General features: G+C 42.3%; 1 protein-coding gene across 1 annotated transcript in view; it reads left to right on the top strand.

Moving 5' to 3' along the window:
• GOLGA4 (golgin A4) overlaps nt 1–13,802 on the top strand; it is a 227,626-nt gene extending 213,824 nt beyond the window's left edge. Inside the window, 1 exon segment of the mRNA XM_068236570.1 lies at nt 10,448–13,802. Within this exon segment, the coding sequence (XP_068092671.1) occupies nt 10,448–10,471 (24 nt within the window). The 3' untranslated portion in view covers nt 10,472–13,802.
• Nucleotides 13,803–14,282: the final 480 nt, after the last annotated feature.

Genomic DNA, 14,282 nt, shown 5'->3' on the forward strand with positions numbered 1-14,282 from the left:
ATACAGCAATTAGAACCATCTTAGGCTTCCTTTAATGTAGGAAAGGTCTACATTTTGTTAGTGAGGGGAGAAGAAAGAGGTTTCAAGCCCCCACAGAACTGATGTCCCAGACACACAAATCTGCTAGAGCAGTGTTTCTCAACATTTTATTGGCATGTACCCATTTTAAAACCCTGTGCTCACCAAGTACCCCCTAGTATAGTCAAAATTATCACAAGTACCCCTTGACAAATATATATTTAATGGTAGCACATGATAATTGGTCCTAAACAATTTCCAAGCATTTACTATTGCTTTTAATTAGATAAAATACTGATTTGGTGGTGTTTAAAGTAGATTTATCATTTTCTAAAACTCTAAATTTGTTATTCTTGGTTAAGTATGTCAAGCCTGAGTACCCCCTGGAACCATCAGAAGTACCCCCAGGGGTATGCGTACCACACGTTGAGAACCTAGGTGCTAGAGGACTGAGATTACAAACTGACACTAAGCATACCGCAACCATTTGTCCTGTGGCTGAGGGATACCATGTTTACCCTGTTAGGTCTTTATCCCTTTGTCTAGATCAGGCATGGGCAAACTCTGCCCTCCAGCTGTTATGGAACTACAAGCCCCACAATGCATTTGCCTTTGAGTCATGACTGTTGCTGTCAGACTCCTGCAATGCATTGTGGGACTTGTAGTTCCTTAACAGCTGAAGGGCCAAGTTTGCCCATACCTGGTCTAGATGCTTGCCATGCAGTTTTTGTTCTCCTGCAAAGTCCCATTCAGTTGTGCAGAACAGAACAGCGATGCAATCGCTCCAGAAATGCAGCATGCAGTACATTAACGATTTCTCAAGAATCACATTACACTGGTGAAAACAGATATACAGTACATTATAAAATCTGTGTCTTTACCTTTGGCAAAACGGATGTGCTTGAGAAATCGGATCAAGTGATGATTGATTACACCAATCTGTAGGCGTGTAAATCGCAATGCATTCCTTCCTCTTCACTTGTTTTGTAGGCTACTGATCACCTCCCTGTTGGTTAAAACTAAAGTGTAAACATGTTGCCCATTGCTAGGGTATAAAAAACATTATGACTTACGGTATATAATTTGTCAAACAATATAAGTGACAAATTGTGGATGATTTGTACCTGAAGGCAGAAGTGACAAACTCCGGACAAATCAGTTAATTTTATTGGTTACTGACATTTTTATGATTAAGGAAAAAACGGATGTAAACCTGAATTCTGCCGTTCATCTGTAGGCTCATTGCTGCTTAAACAGTAAGGGTATGGCAAAGCACCAAAATAGTGTTATACCACTTATTTTTTAATGTCACTGCTCACTTCATTGGTAAGCATAAAACAGCCTGCTTATACTAATTTGCATATAGAGCCAACTTTATTACTAACATTCTGTGTCTGTATTCACTGCACTAAGCTCTTTTCTCCCTGGCTTTGTAGTTAACACCTCCTCGCAGTGGTATCTTCTGAGTCAGTTCAAGCTTAGTTAGCATGCCGGTGAGTGATATTGGTTCTCCATTGCATTTAGCCTATTTGTGTGTCTATTGGTTGGCAAGGTAATGATCGTATAGAATTAACAAAGCAAAAGCACACTTGCAATCTTTTTTTCCTGTGGTAATTTAATGAAGACACTTAATGTGATTGCATCTTTTACCATTCTCTGCTGTAGCCATTTCCAGCCTGCCTACCAATCAAGTCTTGTGTTATGCTTTCTATGAAACGCAGCTTGCTCAATCATTTAAAGTGATTAAAATGGTGAAAGAATTAAAAATTAAGCACTTTATGCTTACTTTGCTTTACGTCTTTATTACCATTCCAAAAAGTGTTTATTCTCCTCTCCTACACTAAGCTGTGTGCTGAACCTTAAAGTGTCCAGTTTCAAAAGTTTTCTACCCCCCTCTCCCCACACACAAGGTGATTAGCGCACATTTGCATTCATCAATAAATTCATGGTTTTCACACCAAAACAGTGCATGTAACAAAATAGTGCATGTAACCAGTCCCTAGAATTAAAACCAGTTGTTGCTGCCCAGAGTTTGCAGGTCATGGCTTCAATGCCTTCTCCATTGATGATTTGCAGAAACAGGTGCGGCTGATGTGGGAGAATGCCTGGAACAGGCTAGACATCCACATTTGAGGAAGATGCCTGTAACTAGATAGGCTGGGGGTAATGCTTGAAGCCATTTACATGCATAAAGTTGAGGAAGGCATTATCAGAAAAGAGCAGAAGGTCAGAACAGACAGTGAACAGTCATGGTCAGTAACAAACAAGGATTTGGGTAGGCAGCAGAAGACAGTAAGTAGAGCCATGTAATAGGCCACATCTGCAAAAAAAGATAAGCAGTAGCAGAGATAAACCAGTGAGTTTAAGATCTATAGTGACACAGAAGGCACACAGTTGTGGACCAGAACAGGAGTTTTAGCACTTGCTGCCAGGGAAAGGGGGTTTAAATGTCTTTCTTAACACATGGCACACAACCCCGTGCAAGTTCTAGTGCATGTGCAGAGCCCAGTGTACAGAGGTTTCCACACATCACCATGCATGTATGCATAAACCAACTGGCTTTGGCTGGCATCATGCACACAACTTTCAGCATTAATGTGAGTAGTGTAGCACACAGGGAAACTCGGTGCCCTCCTCAATTCTCCACCGTTTCCCTCCTATAAAATTGTGGAATTTCTGCTCAGTCATCTGGATCATAAAACCTGGTGTGGATATCCAGGACTGCAAGGGCACATTAAAGGGGCACTACAGTGAAAAACTGTAAAATTTAAAATATGTGCAAACCTATACAAATATGTACTTTTTTTCCAGAGTAAAGTAAGCCATAAATTACTTTTCTACTATGTTGCTGTCACTTACAGTAGGCAGTAGAAATCTGACAGAAGTGACAGGTTTTGGACTGGTCCATCTCTCCATAGGGGATTCTCAGCAAGTCTTTTATTCTTTATAAAGATATTCCTGAAAAAGAGTTTTAAACAATGATGCTGGCCAGCTTCCCTGCTCACTACACAGTTTTTTGGCAGTTGGACAGAGCAACTGCTATTCACTAAGTGCTTTTGAAAATAAATATATTACAAACACTTAGTCCGTATGGACTACTGTAGCCGGGTCTGATAATGAACACTGTGTGGAATAGCTACACCACACCAATACCAGATTTATTGAGTGTGGGGGATAAGCAAAGACCTCCAATCTTAGTGTGTATTGCTGATTTTACTCAGCACCCCACTGTGGAACCACCTCATAGTGTGTTCCATATTTTTATATTTTACGTGTAATAATTAACAAGTTATACGCTTGCAGTTCATGTATCTATAGGGATTGTCCATATGGACTAAGTATTTATAATTATTTTTCCCTGATACGGATCTCGGCTTGTGTGTGAAAATAAATATATCCCTGAGAAACCCCTATAAAGAGATGGACTAGTCCAAAACTTGTCACTTCTGTCAGAATTCTACAACCTACTGTAAGTGACAGCAACATAGGAGAAAAGTAATTTATGGCTCATTTTACTCTGGAAAAAGTGTACTTCTTATTTGTGTATTTTTGCACATATTTTAAATTTTACACTTTTTCGCTGAAGTGCCCCTTTAAGTTCCTCTTGGCATACTTTATGGAGAGCCAAACACAGTTTAATGCTAGAGTTGGATGGTGTTCCCCTGACCTGCCCATTCCAAAAACTATGTAATTAGCAGACCGGTTCCGTAAGAATGTTTTGTTAGTTTTTTCTTTAGTGACCTAATAACTTCAACAAAATACAAAAAAGTTAGTTTTTATGACATTTGTAAAATCTTTCCTCTCCCTGATTTATACTTTTAAATTTACCACAGGTGGTAACATCTTTAGTACTGGCAGGTGATCTCCGCAGAATGTTGATTTCTGAGAATTCCATAGCAAGTACTAAATATCCCTGGTCTCCCAGAATGGAGCATATCTAATCAGCCTAGACTAAACATCACTGGGAGGGCGGGGTTGCATACAATATACACTAAAATATAGCTCTAGGAAGTGTTTCTAATGTTGAAAGCAGGATAATTAAAGTAAACCTGTTAGTTTGATAAAAGGAAAAAAAAATTTACCTCAAGAGGGGGAAACCTCTGGATCCTAATGAGGCTTTCCCTGACTCCCTCCGCTAGGCCCATCCAGCGCTGGGACCCCTGCACCAAGCAAAACAGTAACAATACCAGTGGCCTGCCTGCGCAGGTGCACCAGTGGCTTTCCACTGAGGTTCCAACAGAAATAGTGAAACCCGTTTCTTCCGGAGCCTGAGGGAAAGCTGCTAGTGCACCTGCGCAGGAAGCAGACTTTCAGGGGAGCCAGTGCTAGGAAAATTTGGGCGCAGCCGACACCTCCATAGGACATAAAGTGAATTACAGCTATAGCGTTGCTCACTCAGTAATTTGGGCCCAAATGACGATAAAAACAGCATGATTCTGCCACCAGCAATAGCTGGAAGCCGAATTGTGTGTTACCCCAGAGTCAATGCCCTGGAAGGGGAATGGTAATTGACACCGCCAGGTCTTTTGCAGGAACAGGGTGAGCTATTTTTTAACTTTACACTGCTCCTAAATTTCCTGACACCTTAATTACATGTATGCCTACTGAGGAGAAAGGGGGAAGCTTCCTTAGGATCTAGAGGCTTCATCCTCCTAAGGTAAGTACCCCCTTGGGCACTTTTTTCCTTCACAAAAAATTGGGTACAGCAACATCCCCATTATCCAGAACTCGAGCAACTGGGAGTCTCAACTAACTGGCATGCCTGGGGGGGGGGGGGGAGGAAGAACTGGTGTGCTTCGGGGGGTTTGCAGGGCATAAAATGCTTTCCGAGCCTCCGGGCCTCGTCTTCTAACCTTCCTGTGGCTCCTAGCGGCTTTCTGTCTGTGCATGGCTCCCGGCATGTCACGTGACCCAATTTGCGTCAGGTCATACACTGGGGATGCTGGAAAGCCTCTAGGAGTTGCAGGATGGGTAGAAGACTCCAAACGGAGGCTTAGTAAGTATTTTATACTGCACAGTGGGAGGTTTGTGCTTTTTCGACAAGTTGTTTGAGCACAGGTATCCAGCATCAGGTGATCCCTGCCGGTGCTGGATACGAGGGACTTTACTGTATAATTAACTGCAGTCTACTTTAATTACAGTTCCTCTTTAATAGAGGAGTTGCTGTTGTATTGTGCACAGATCCTTTCCGTTTAAGCTATGTTTGGGTCATCTCAGTGATTCAAGTGGTGTAAACTGTAAACAGACATCAGGGAATGCAGAGAAACTTACAACCACAGGCCATCCCAGTAGCTGTCATGTGCAAACAGTAGTGATAAGATTTCTCTTTGTCATTCTGAAGGCTCGTACACCCGCTCAACAAAACTTCCTGATTGTCGTCCAACTGAAGTCAGTTTTAGACTGTTGGACGGCAACCAGTTGTATGGACGTGTAAAAACGACTTGACGAGCGGCTGATAAGAGGCGCGGCGCCCGATCCAACTCTCTGTCCTACATTGGCCTACGGTCGTCTGATAGTAGGTCAGTTGTGCAGATGGTCCGTGTGTACTAGACGTTTGAACGACTGTTAAATGACTTATTTTCAATGTTCAGTCCGTCGTTCTGCAATCATGCGCAGTATGTTAATCCGTTTCGTTATGTTAATCAGCCGTTTATCCATCCGGACGCGTGGACGTACAGGTCGTGCGGTTTGTCAGGTCATGTGTGCGGTCGTGTGCATGCTGTGCACAAGTTGGACGTGTGTACTTTGCTTGAGACATCTCGCTGTGAAGGTCTGTCAGGGTATTTTAACAGTTTTAGAAATATACTTTTCACTTTATTATATTCATTTATGTAACCCAATATTTATGTGACTAGCTTCTAATGGGGGGGTGCCAAATCCTAACCAAAATCTTGCAGCACTTGTGCAACAATTTTGAAGTTCGATTAATAGGAAACCACTCCTGCCAGGACAGCTCTCCTGTAAGATGTAATCGTAATGTCATCTTCATACTAGGCCATGCTTTGGCTTCTCTGACACATAATTATATGATGATCTATCCTGCTTTCTTTTTCTTCTTTCTTTCTTTTTGCTTGGTGATGGTGTTGATTTTTTTAGGCATTTACTGTAGAACACTATTAAAGGTGAAAAAGACAATCCTGTTTAGAAATGGCTAGTCAAAAATGTATAGAAAACTGGCATCTTAGGTCTACCCATTAAAGAGACACTGAAGCTGGAAAAAAATATAATATAGTGAATTGGTTGTGTACTATGAATAATTACTAGAAGATTAGCAGCAAAGAAAATATTCTCATATTTTTATTTTCAGGTATATAGTTTTTTTTGCTAACATTGCATCATTCTATAATATGTGCAGATTACACAACACTCAGCATTCAAAATGATTCTTTCAGAGCACTCTGTGAACTAATGACCTCTCCTCTGGCAGAGAAAAAGTAAATAGTTCAGGAACAGATGAGATAATAAAAGTCAGAAAACAGCCCTCTCCACGACTTTGAAAGTCGTAGAGCTTAATGGCATTTTTGCATAGAGATAACAACTAGAGTTTCTTAACTCTTCCTGTACTGGAAACCATTAGACTGATGTATCTGATCTTAATGTTTTATTTCTTAGCTGTACTACACATACAAATCATAATATCATAATTTTTTTTTCGCTTCAGTGTCTCTTTAACAGCACAAAATACTAACTGAACTGAATCTTAAACAAATGAAAAAAAAATGAATTTGCATGTGTAGCTTATTCACAGCTGAAAATTTCTCCATAGCCACTTTCTCTTAAACCAACATAAATAAACATGCATTTTTTTCTAGGTCCTAATTGCATGTACCTTTGTATTATCTAATATATGTAAGGCATGAATCTATAAACTGAGAGCACCTCATAATAGTGAACAGGAATGCAGCTAAGGTTTTGGTGGCCCCAAACAGCCCATAATTTGGGGCCACGGAGCACCGTGGGAAAAAAAACGGGCGTGGCCTGACCACCGAAGCCAGCAGTGGGCTTGGACATCACACGTGGGTGGAGCCAACTACTAGCAAAATACAGGTAGTCCTTGGTTAACAAATGAGATGGGGACTGCAGAACCATTCTTAACCTGTATTCGTTACCAACCCCCCCCCCCCCCCCCCCCCCCCCAGTCTCCCTGGTGCCTTTTTTGTCTCCCTCTGTGCCGCCTCCGTTCCTCAGTTTGGGCTGGTGCACACAGAGCGTTTTTTTCAGCGTTTCTGCAGCCGCTTGCGGCTGCGGATACGCTTGGTCAATGTATCTCAATGGGGTGGTTCACACCAGAGCGGGAGGCGTTTTGCTGAAATGCATACTCCCGGGGGGGGGGGGGGGGGCATTTTTTGGATTGCGGATGCGTTTCTGCCTCAATGTTAAGTATAGGAAAAACGCAAACCACTCTGAAAAAAGCCTGTTCAGAGCGGTTTTGCCAACGTTTTTGTTACAGAAGCTGTTCAGTAACAGCTTTACTGTAACAATATATGAAATCTACTACACCAAAACCGCTACACAAAACCGCAAAACGCTACCTGAAACGCTACAGAAAAATAAGAAAAAGCTTTCAAAATCTGCTAGCATTTTGCGGATCTGCTAGCGGGTTTTGGTGTGCACCAGGCCTAAGTGTTTCTTTTGCTCCCCTGTCACCTCTTATCCCCCTCTGTGTCGGGTTTTGTCCCCCTACACTGTCCTAGCCAGGTATAGGTGACCCCAGTATAGGTATCCAGGCATAGTTCCTCCCAGTATAGGTAGCCAGGCATAGGTGCCCACAGTATAGGTAGCCAGGTACAGGCAGGTGGTGCCTCCAGTACAGGTAGCCATGTACAAGTGGTGCCCCCAATATAGATAGTAAGCTATAGGTAGCCAGCCATAGGTGGAGCCCCAGTATAGGTAGCGAGCTATAGGTGCCTAGTATAGGTGGTGCCCCCAGTATAGGTAGCCAGGTACAGTTGGTGCCCCAGTATAGGTAGTAAGCTATAGGTAGCCAGGCACAGGTGGAGCCCCACTATGTAGCCAGCTGTAGGTGCCCAGTATAGGTAGCCAGGTACAGGTGGAGCCCCAGAAAAGGTAGCGAGCTATAAGTGCCCAGCAGAGGTTGCCAGGTACAAGTCCTGCCCCTAGAAACCTAGATTGCATCGGCAGCACCTCTCAAAACGCTCTACTCACTCTCTCCTGTCACCGGGCGCAGCATTGCTACTACCATCATGGTTACTTCCAGCAGGCACCTCCGACGTCAGAGGCGCCGCCTGGTAACCATGGCAACAGGACACACAGCCGAGCCTGGCGACAGGAGAGAGCTAGTAGAGCGTGGTAAGAGGAGTCGCTGATGGAACACTGGCAAGTAAGTTGCGCAGAGCATAGGTCAGGCCGCCAGCAGAAAGCGAGGCCCAAAGTGGCGGAGTGCCTTGCTTATATGCTGGCGGTGCCCCTGATAGTGAATGTTGAAAGATAATAATATATGTATACATTGCTATGAGGTGTATATCAAATATTCTTTGTGAGAGTTTTCCTTTCTTGGCTGAGCCTCTGCCTTTAAACCAGAACTATGATGAAAAATTGTAAAATGTAGACTAAAATATGCACTTGTACATATAAGAGGTGTATTTGTCACAGACTTAAAGGAACTATAAATTACATTTTTTCCTATAAAGCAGCCACTTACAGTAGGTATTTTATGCAGACAGCTCTAAACGTCTTACTGACAGGTCCTCATGGGGGATTCTCAGGATTCCCTTTCTTTTCAAAGCATTTCCTGAATGGTAGTGGCACAGTCCAGCTGCAAGAATAGTGGCAAACGAGCAAGCAGGCCAACATCCTTTTACAGGTCCTTACCAAGGAGCTCTTTTCTAAAAAATAATGGAAACCTTTAAAAAAAAAAAAAATGTTTTTCCAATTGGACCTGTTTGAATCATCTTTAATTACTGACAAGTATATAGAACAGGTGACCCTCCTCTACTGGCAATATTATTGCTGCATGTTTTTTACTCAGAAGCTCAACTAAAAGATCAACAGGACAGTCAGGCAAATGGCATTTATAACAGTGAATAAAGATAACAACCTCCATATTCTTCCTACTTCAGATTTCCTTTCAAGTATTAAAGTGATCCCGAGCCTAAGCTTGGGATCAAAATAGCATACATACCCTAATAGGGAAGCCTCAGGATCCTACTGAGGCTTCCCTCACTGATCTACAGCCCCCCGGTGTTGAGCGTGGCCCCTCTTGGGGCTGCGCAGCTCTTCTTCCTGATGTGGGGTCTCGCAATAGCCGCACGAGCCCGCCCATGAGCAGTGGCTCTGGCTTACTGCGCGTGCGTGGGTAGGCGTGGACCGCTATTGCATGGCCACGCTGGAGCAGGAAGAGCTGCGCAGCCCCCTTAAGATTAGCAACAATGCATTGTCGCTAATCTTTCGGGGGTACACGCTCAGCAACAGGGGACAACACAGCATGGAGGGAAACCTCAATAGATTCCTGAGACCTCTCTCTCTCTTTAGGCAAGTATCTGATGTTGTGTACCTGAGCTTCGGCTCGGGTACTCTTTAAAAGAGGACTCCACCCAGCACCATATGATAGTGTGCCTTGGGTTGTAATGCACCTCATTGGGGGGCATGTACCAGAGCTATTACCTTTCACAAAGGTACCTCACACTGCATGTATCTTAACCAATTTTCATGGATCAATCAGTATTCAAAGTGGTACCACTTACACAGTATAAATGGGCTTAATTTTGAACAAGGTTGTGAAGGAGAAACAACCATAAACCCAGTGGCGTAGCAGTAGGGGGTGCAGAGGTTGAGACTGCACCCGGGGCCCTTGGACCAGAGCGGCCCACTAGTAGTCCTCCCTCAACCACCGTATTAGCTCTTTGATGGTGCTATGGTGGTAATGATCACTTCTATATATGCTTGGAATAGTGGCAATTGTTAACAAACTGTCCCCCTCCTTTGCTTACATCTCTCATACTGTGGATGTTCATGCCAGATTATGTTGCGCCTTATGAATTATGTATAGAGTGCTTGGGAGGCCCAATGTTAAACTTGCATTGAGGTCCAAATCTCCTTAGCTACGCCACCGCAGAAACCATGCCATGTAGATACAATGTAGTAGCAGTAGAGTATTGTACCATGTGAACCATCAGTAAAAGCAAGCAGGTTACTCCTTTTCTTTTACATTTGCCAATGAATGGTATCCTCCTGATTGTAAATGTTTTTGCTCTGAGGGCACTTATGTGTGACTATGTCCTTCTGCCAAAGGAGTCTGCAGTAAAGCAGTTTTAATAGCAGAGATTTTCGTACGGTCACTAGTTAAAGGAATTATAACATTCAGACCCTTACAGCATCTTATATTTCAGTATGGATTTCCTTGCTAATCTACATGTTTGTGTATATACTTTTCTCTGAAAATTTAACTTTGTTTTGTTTATTTTTGCAGTCATGGTTGAGATCTTCCACCTAAAAACTATTTTTATGCTGCTTTGAAGATGCTGCTTCTTCTGGATTTGTCAGCATGGACTTCTTCCAACTGATGGAATGAAATGAAAGCCAAATCTAATAAATATAACAATCAAGAACTCTTCACCATTAACTGCCTTGAGTTGAGCTGATGCTACATAGTCACCACTTTGTCGCTACTTTGTTTTTTCTTATCTTATTTTTTTCTTCAAACAAAGCATGTATTTACAGTGGTACATTAGCGGTTATAAAACAAATTAATTTATTTAGTGTAATAAATGATTTATTTAACTATGTCCTTTGTAGCAATAGTGTAAAATTGGCCTGGTGCTTTACCATTTGTAAACTATCAGTGTCTAATTTATGCCCGAAAACACAGTCTTATGACCCTGCATATACAGTTGTGTCCATAAGTTTACATACCCTGGCACAATGTATGATTTCTTAACCATATTTCATAGAATATGAATGATAACACAAAAACATTTCTTTCACTCATGGTTAGGGGTTGGCTGAAGCCATTTATTGTCAAACAATGTATTTACTCTTTTTAAATCATAATCTCTTCACAAACTACCCAAGTGAACCTGATCAAAAGTTTACATTCCACTGGTGGTTTTTTAATATCATGTATTGTCCCCTTTGAACATCAATAAAGGCTTGAAATCTTTTGTGGTAATTTTGGGTGAGGTTCTTTATCTTCTCAGACGGTAAAGCTGCCCATTCTTCCTGGCAAAAAGCCTAAATTTCCCGCAAATTATTGGGCTGTCTTGCATGAACTGCACATTTGAGGTCTCTCCAGAGTGGTTCAATGATATTGCTGTCAGGAGACTGAGATGGCCAGTCCTTACCTTTTATTTTGCTGTAACCAATGACAAATCAATCTGGCCTTGGGTTTTGGATCATTGTTTAGATTGTGGGCTCCTTTGAGGGACAGTTAGTGACAATATATATACACAGTACAGCGCTGCGCAATATGTCGGCGCTATATAAATACTAAAATAATAATAATTGTCATGTTGAAATGTCCAAGTGCGTCTGTCCCATGCTCAGCTTCCTGGCTGATGAGTGCAAATTTTCCTTTAGTATTTTTTGATAACTTACTGCATTCATATTGCCATACATTCGGACCAAATTTCCTGTGCCTTTTGTAGCTAACACATTCCCAAAACATCAGCTATCTACTACTATGTTCCACAGTAGGAAAGGTGTTCCTTTCATCATAGACCTTGTTGACTATTCTCCAAATGTAGCTGTTATGGTTGTGGCCAAAAAGCTCAATTTTAGTCACGTCACTCTAGATGAGTTTGTGACAGAATGTTTGAGGCTTGTCTCTGTGCTGTTTGGCATATTGTGAGTGGGATACCTTGTGGCATTGGCATAGTAATGGCTTTCTTCTTGCAACTCGACCTTGCAGTCCATTTTTTTCAAGTGCCTCCTTATTGCCACACCACATTTTTCTTGTATTTCACCTGAAGTAATTTGTGGGTTTTCCTTGCATCCCAAACAATGTTTCTGGTATTTTTGGCTGAAATCCTAATTGGTCTACCTGACAATTATTTGGTTTTAACAGAACCCATAATTGTCCACTTCTTAATTAGAATTTAAACAGAACAGAACTGCTGATAACTTGGGTATTTTGTTATATTCAGTTTTATAGAGTTAAATTACCTTTTCCCGCAGATCTTTTGACTTTTTTTGGTACTTTTCCGTTAGCCAGGCGCATCCACCAGAATTACATCTTTCCCTACGATCCATGGCGGCCTGGAGGGGGAATAGTAATTAACGCCACCTAGTGGATGCGCCCGGCTAACGGAAAAGTACCCTTTTTTTTTTTTTCCCCTCCCCATGACTTAGGACTTTTTTTTATCGTTTTTTCTGATCAATTTTCGTTTAGTTCTATGAAAATCGAGCAAAAAACTATTAAAACAATCAAAAAATCGATCAAAACTCAGATCAGACATGTTGGAAAAAATCGATCTGGCAGGTAAATCTGTATGGTGTATACCTAGCATAAAAGCAATTAAAACCTGTTTGTGTCAAGTTTTGTGCATGTTACCAGAACAAACCACCAGGGTATGTAAACTTTTGCTCACGGTCTTTTGGGTAGTTTGTGTCGTGATTAGGATTTAAAGAGTAAACACAGTTTGACAATAAATGGCTTCAGCCAACCACTAACCATTAGTGAAGGAAAGGTCTGTTTATATTACGTTTGTTTATCATTCACATTTTATGAAAAATGGTGAAGAAATCATAAATTCTGCCAGTGTATATAAACTTATGAGCACAACTGTAAGTTGCATGCTTGTGGAAAATTTCTCCTATGCAATGCCTAAATCAAAATATTTGCAAGTTCTGGGACTTTTTGAGAGCATGCCATCACTAGGTTATGAAAAGTGACATTGTCCCTTTAAAGAGGACATCCATTCAAAACTATCTTTGGAATAAAGTGATTGCATAAAATACTTATCTTCTTGAATCCAGGTGAATTACACCAAATTGTGCCTGGTAAAAAGTGGTTGATCACTAAAGCAATGCCACTGAACTAATGTGTATGTCAGGTCTGCAGAATGAAGTACAGTTTTTACATATGCTCCAATTCAGAAAATGCTGGCTATAGACAGAAATTTGGGTGCGGGGGTGCCCGCGAAATACAGCAGCGGCAGAGTTCCACTACAATGTAGCGGAGCTCTTCAGGAACGGCGGTGGGCATGCTGGGAGCAGTAGTTAACTGGATTATGGCTACATTGTAGCCGAACTCTGGAGCAATATGATGGCAAATGGGGTGTGGCTAGGAGTAGGTGGGGGTTGGTTAGTATTAGACATGGATAGAGGAGGATCCTTGGGAGAGATTGGGTACAGAGGGGTATAAAAGTATATCTGTATAATTACTGATATTTTACTATAGCTGATAGTAAAATATTCGTAAAGTTACTTATTTTCCTCTATAGCAAATAGTGGAATATTGGTATTATTGATATTTAACTACCACTATTTTTAGCCCATTTAACCTTGCACTTTTTTAAAAAGAGAACCCGAGGTTTTTAAAAATCCAGACAGTGACAGTGACAGTGAGAGTGACAATGACAGTGGCCATGTAAACAGTCGGCTATCGACACGCTGCATGTCACTAGCATGGTGGGATGATTTATGGGGACAAGCAGAGTGCGGGAGGGGGGTCTCGGGGAGAACAATATAGCAACAGAGGCTGGGAATTATATGCAGACCCAGCCTCTGTGTGCAATTAGGATTTTTAAAGAGAACCCAAGGTGGTTTCTAAGAATGAAATCAGTACACAGGCTGGGTCTTCTTATATTGCCCAGCCTCTGTTGCTATCCCAACCCCCCCTAAGTTCCCCCTGCGCTCTGCTATGCTTTCATAAATCACTGCCGCGCTGTCGACACGCAGCGGGCTGTGTTTACCTCTGTACCGTCTCTCTCACCGCTCCCTCCGCCTCATGCATAGCTCCGGTCCCCGCCCGCGTCCCTTCCCTCTAATCAGCGGGGAGGGAAGGAACGCGGGCGGGAACCGGAGCTATGCAGGAGGCGGGGGAGTGGCGAGAGTGACACTACATGTCACATGCGTGTCGACAGCGCGGCTGTGATTTATGGGGGCATAACAGAGCGCAGGGGGAACTTAGGGGGGATTGAGATGGCAACAGAGGCTGGGCAATATAAGCAGACCCGGCCTCTGTGTGCTGATTTCATTCTTAGAACCCCACCTCGGGTTCTCTTTAAAACCCACCTCGGGTTCTCTTTAATACACACACTTATTTGCTTTTTAAAGAGATCTCCTGTACAGCAGAACACGGCACA

This window comes from Hyperolius riggenbachi, chromosome 5, assembly GCF_040937935.1.
Source record: "Hyperolius riggenbachi isolate aHypRig1 chromosome 5, aHypRig1.pri, whole genome shotgun sequence".
Lineage (NCBI taxonomy): Eukaryota > Metazoa > Chordata > Amphibia > Anura > Hyperoliidae > Hyperolius > Hyperolius riggenbachi.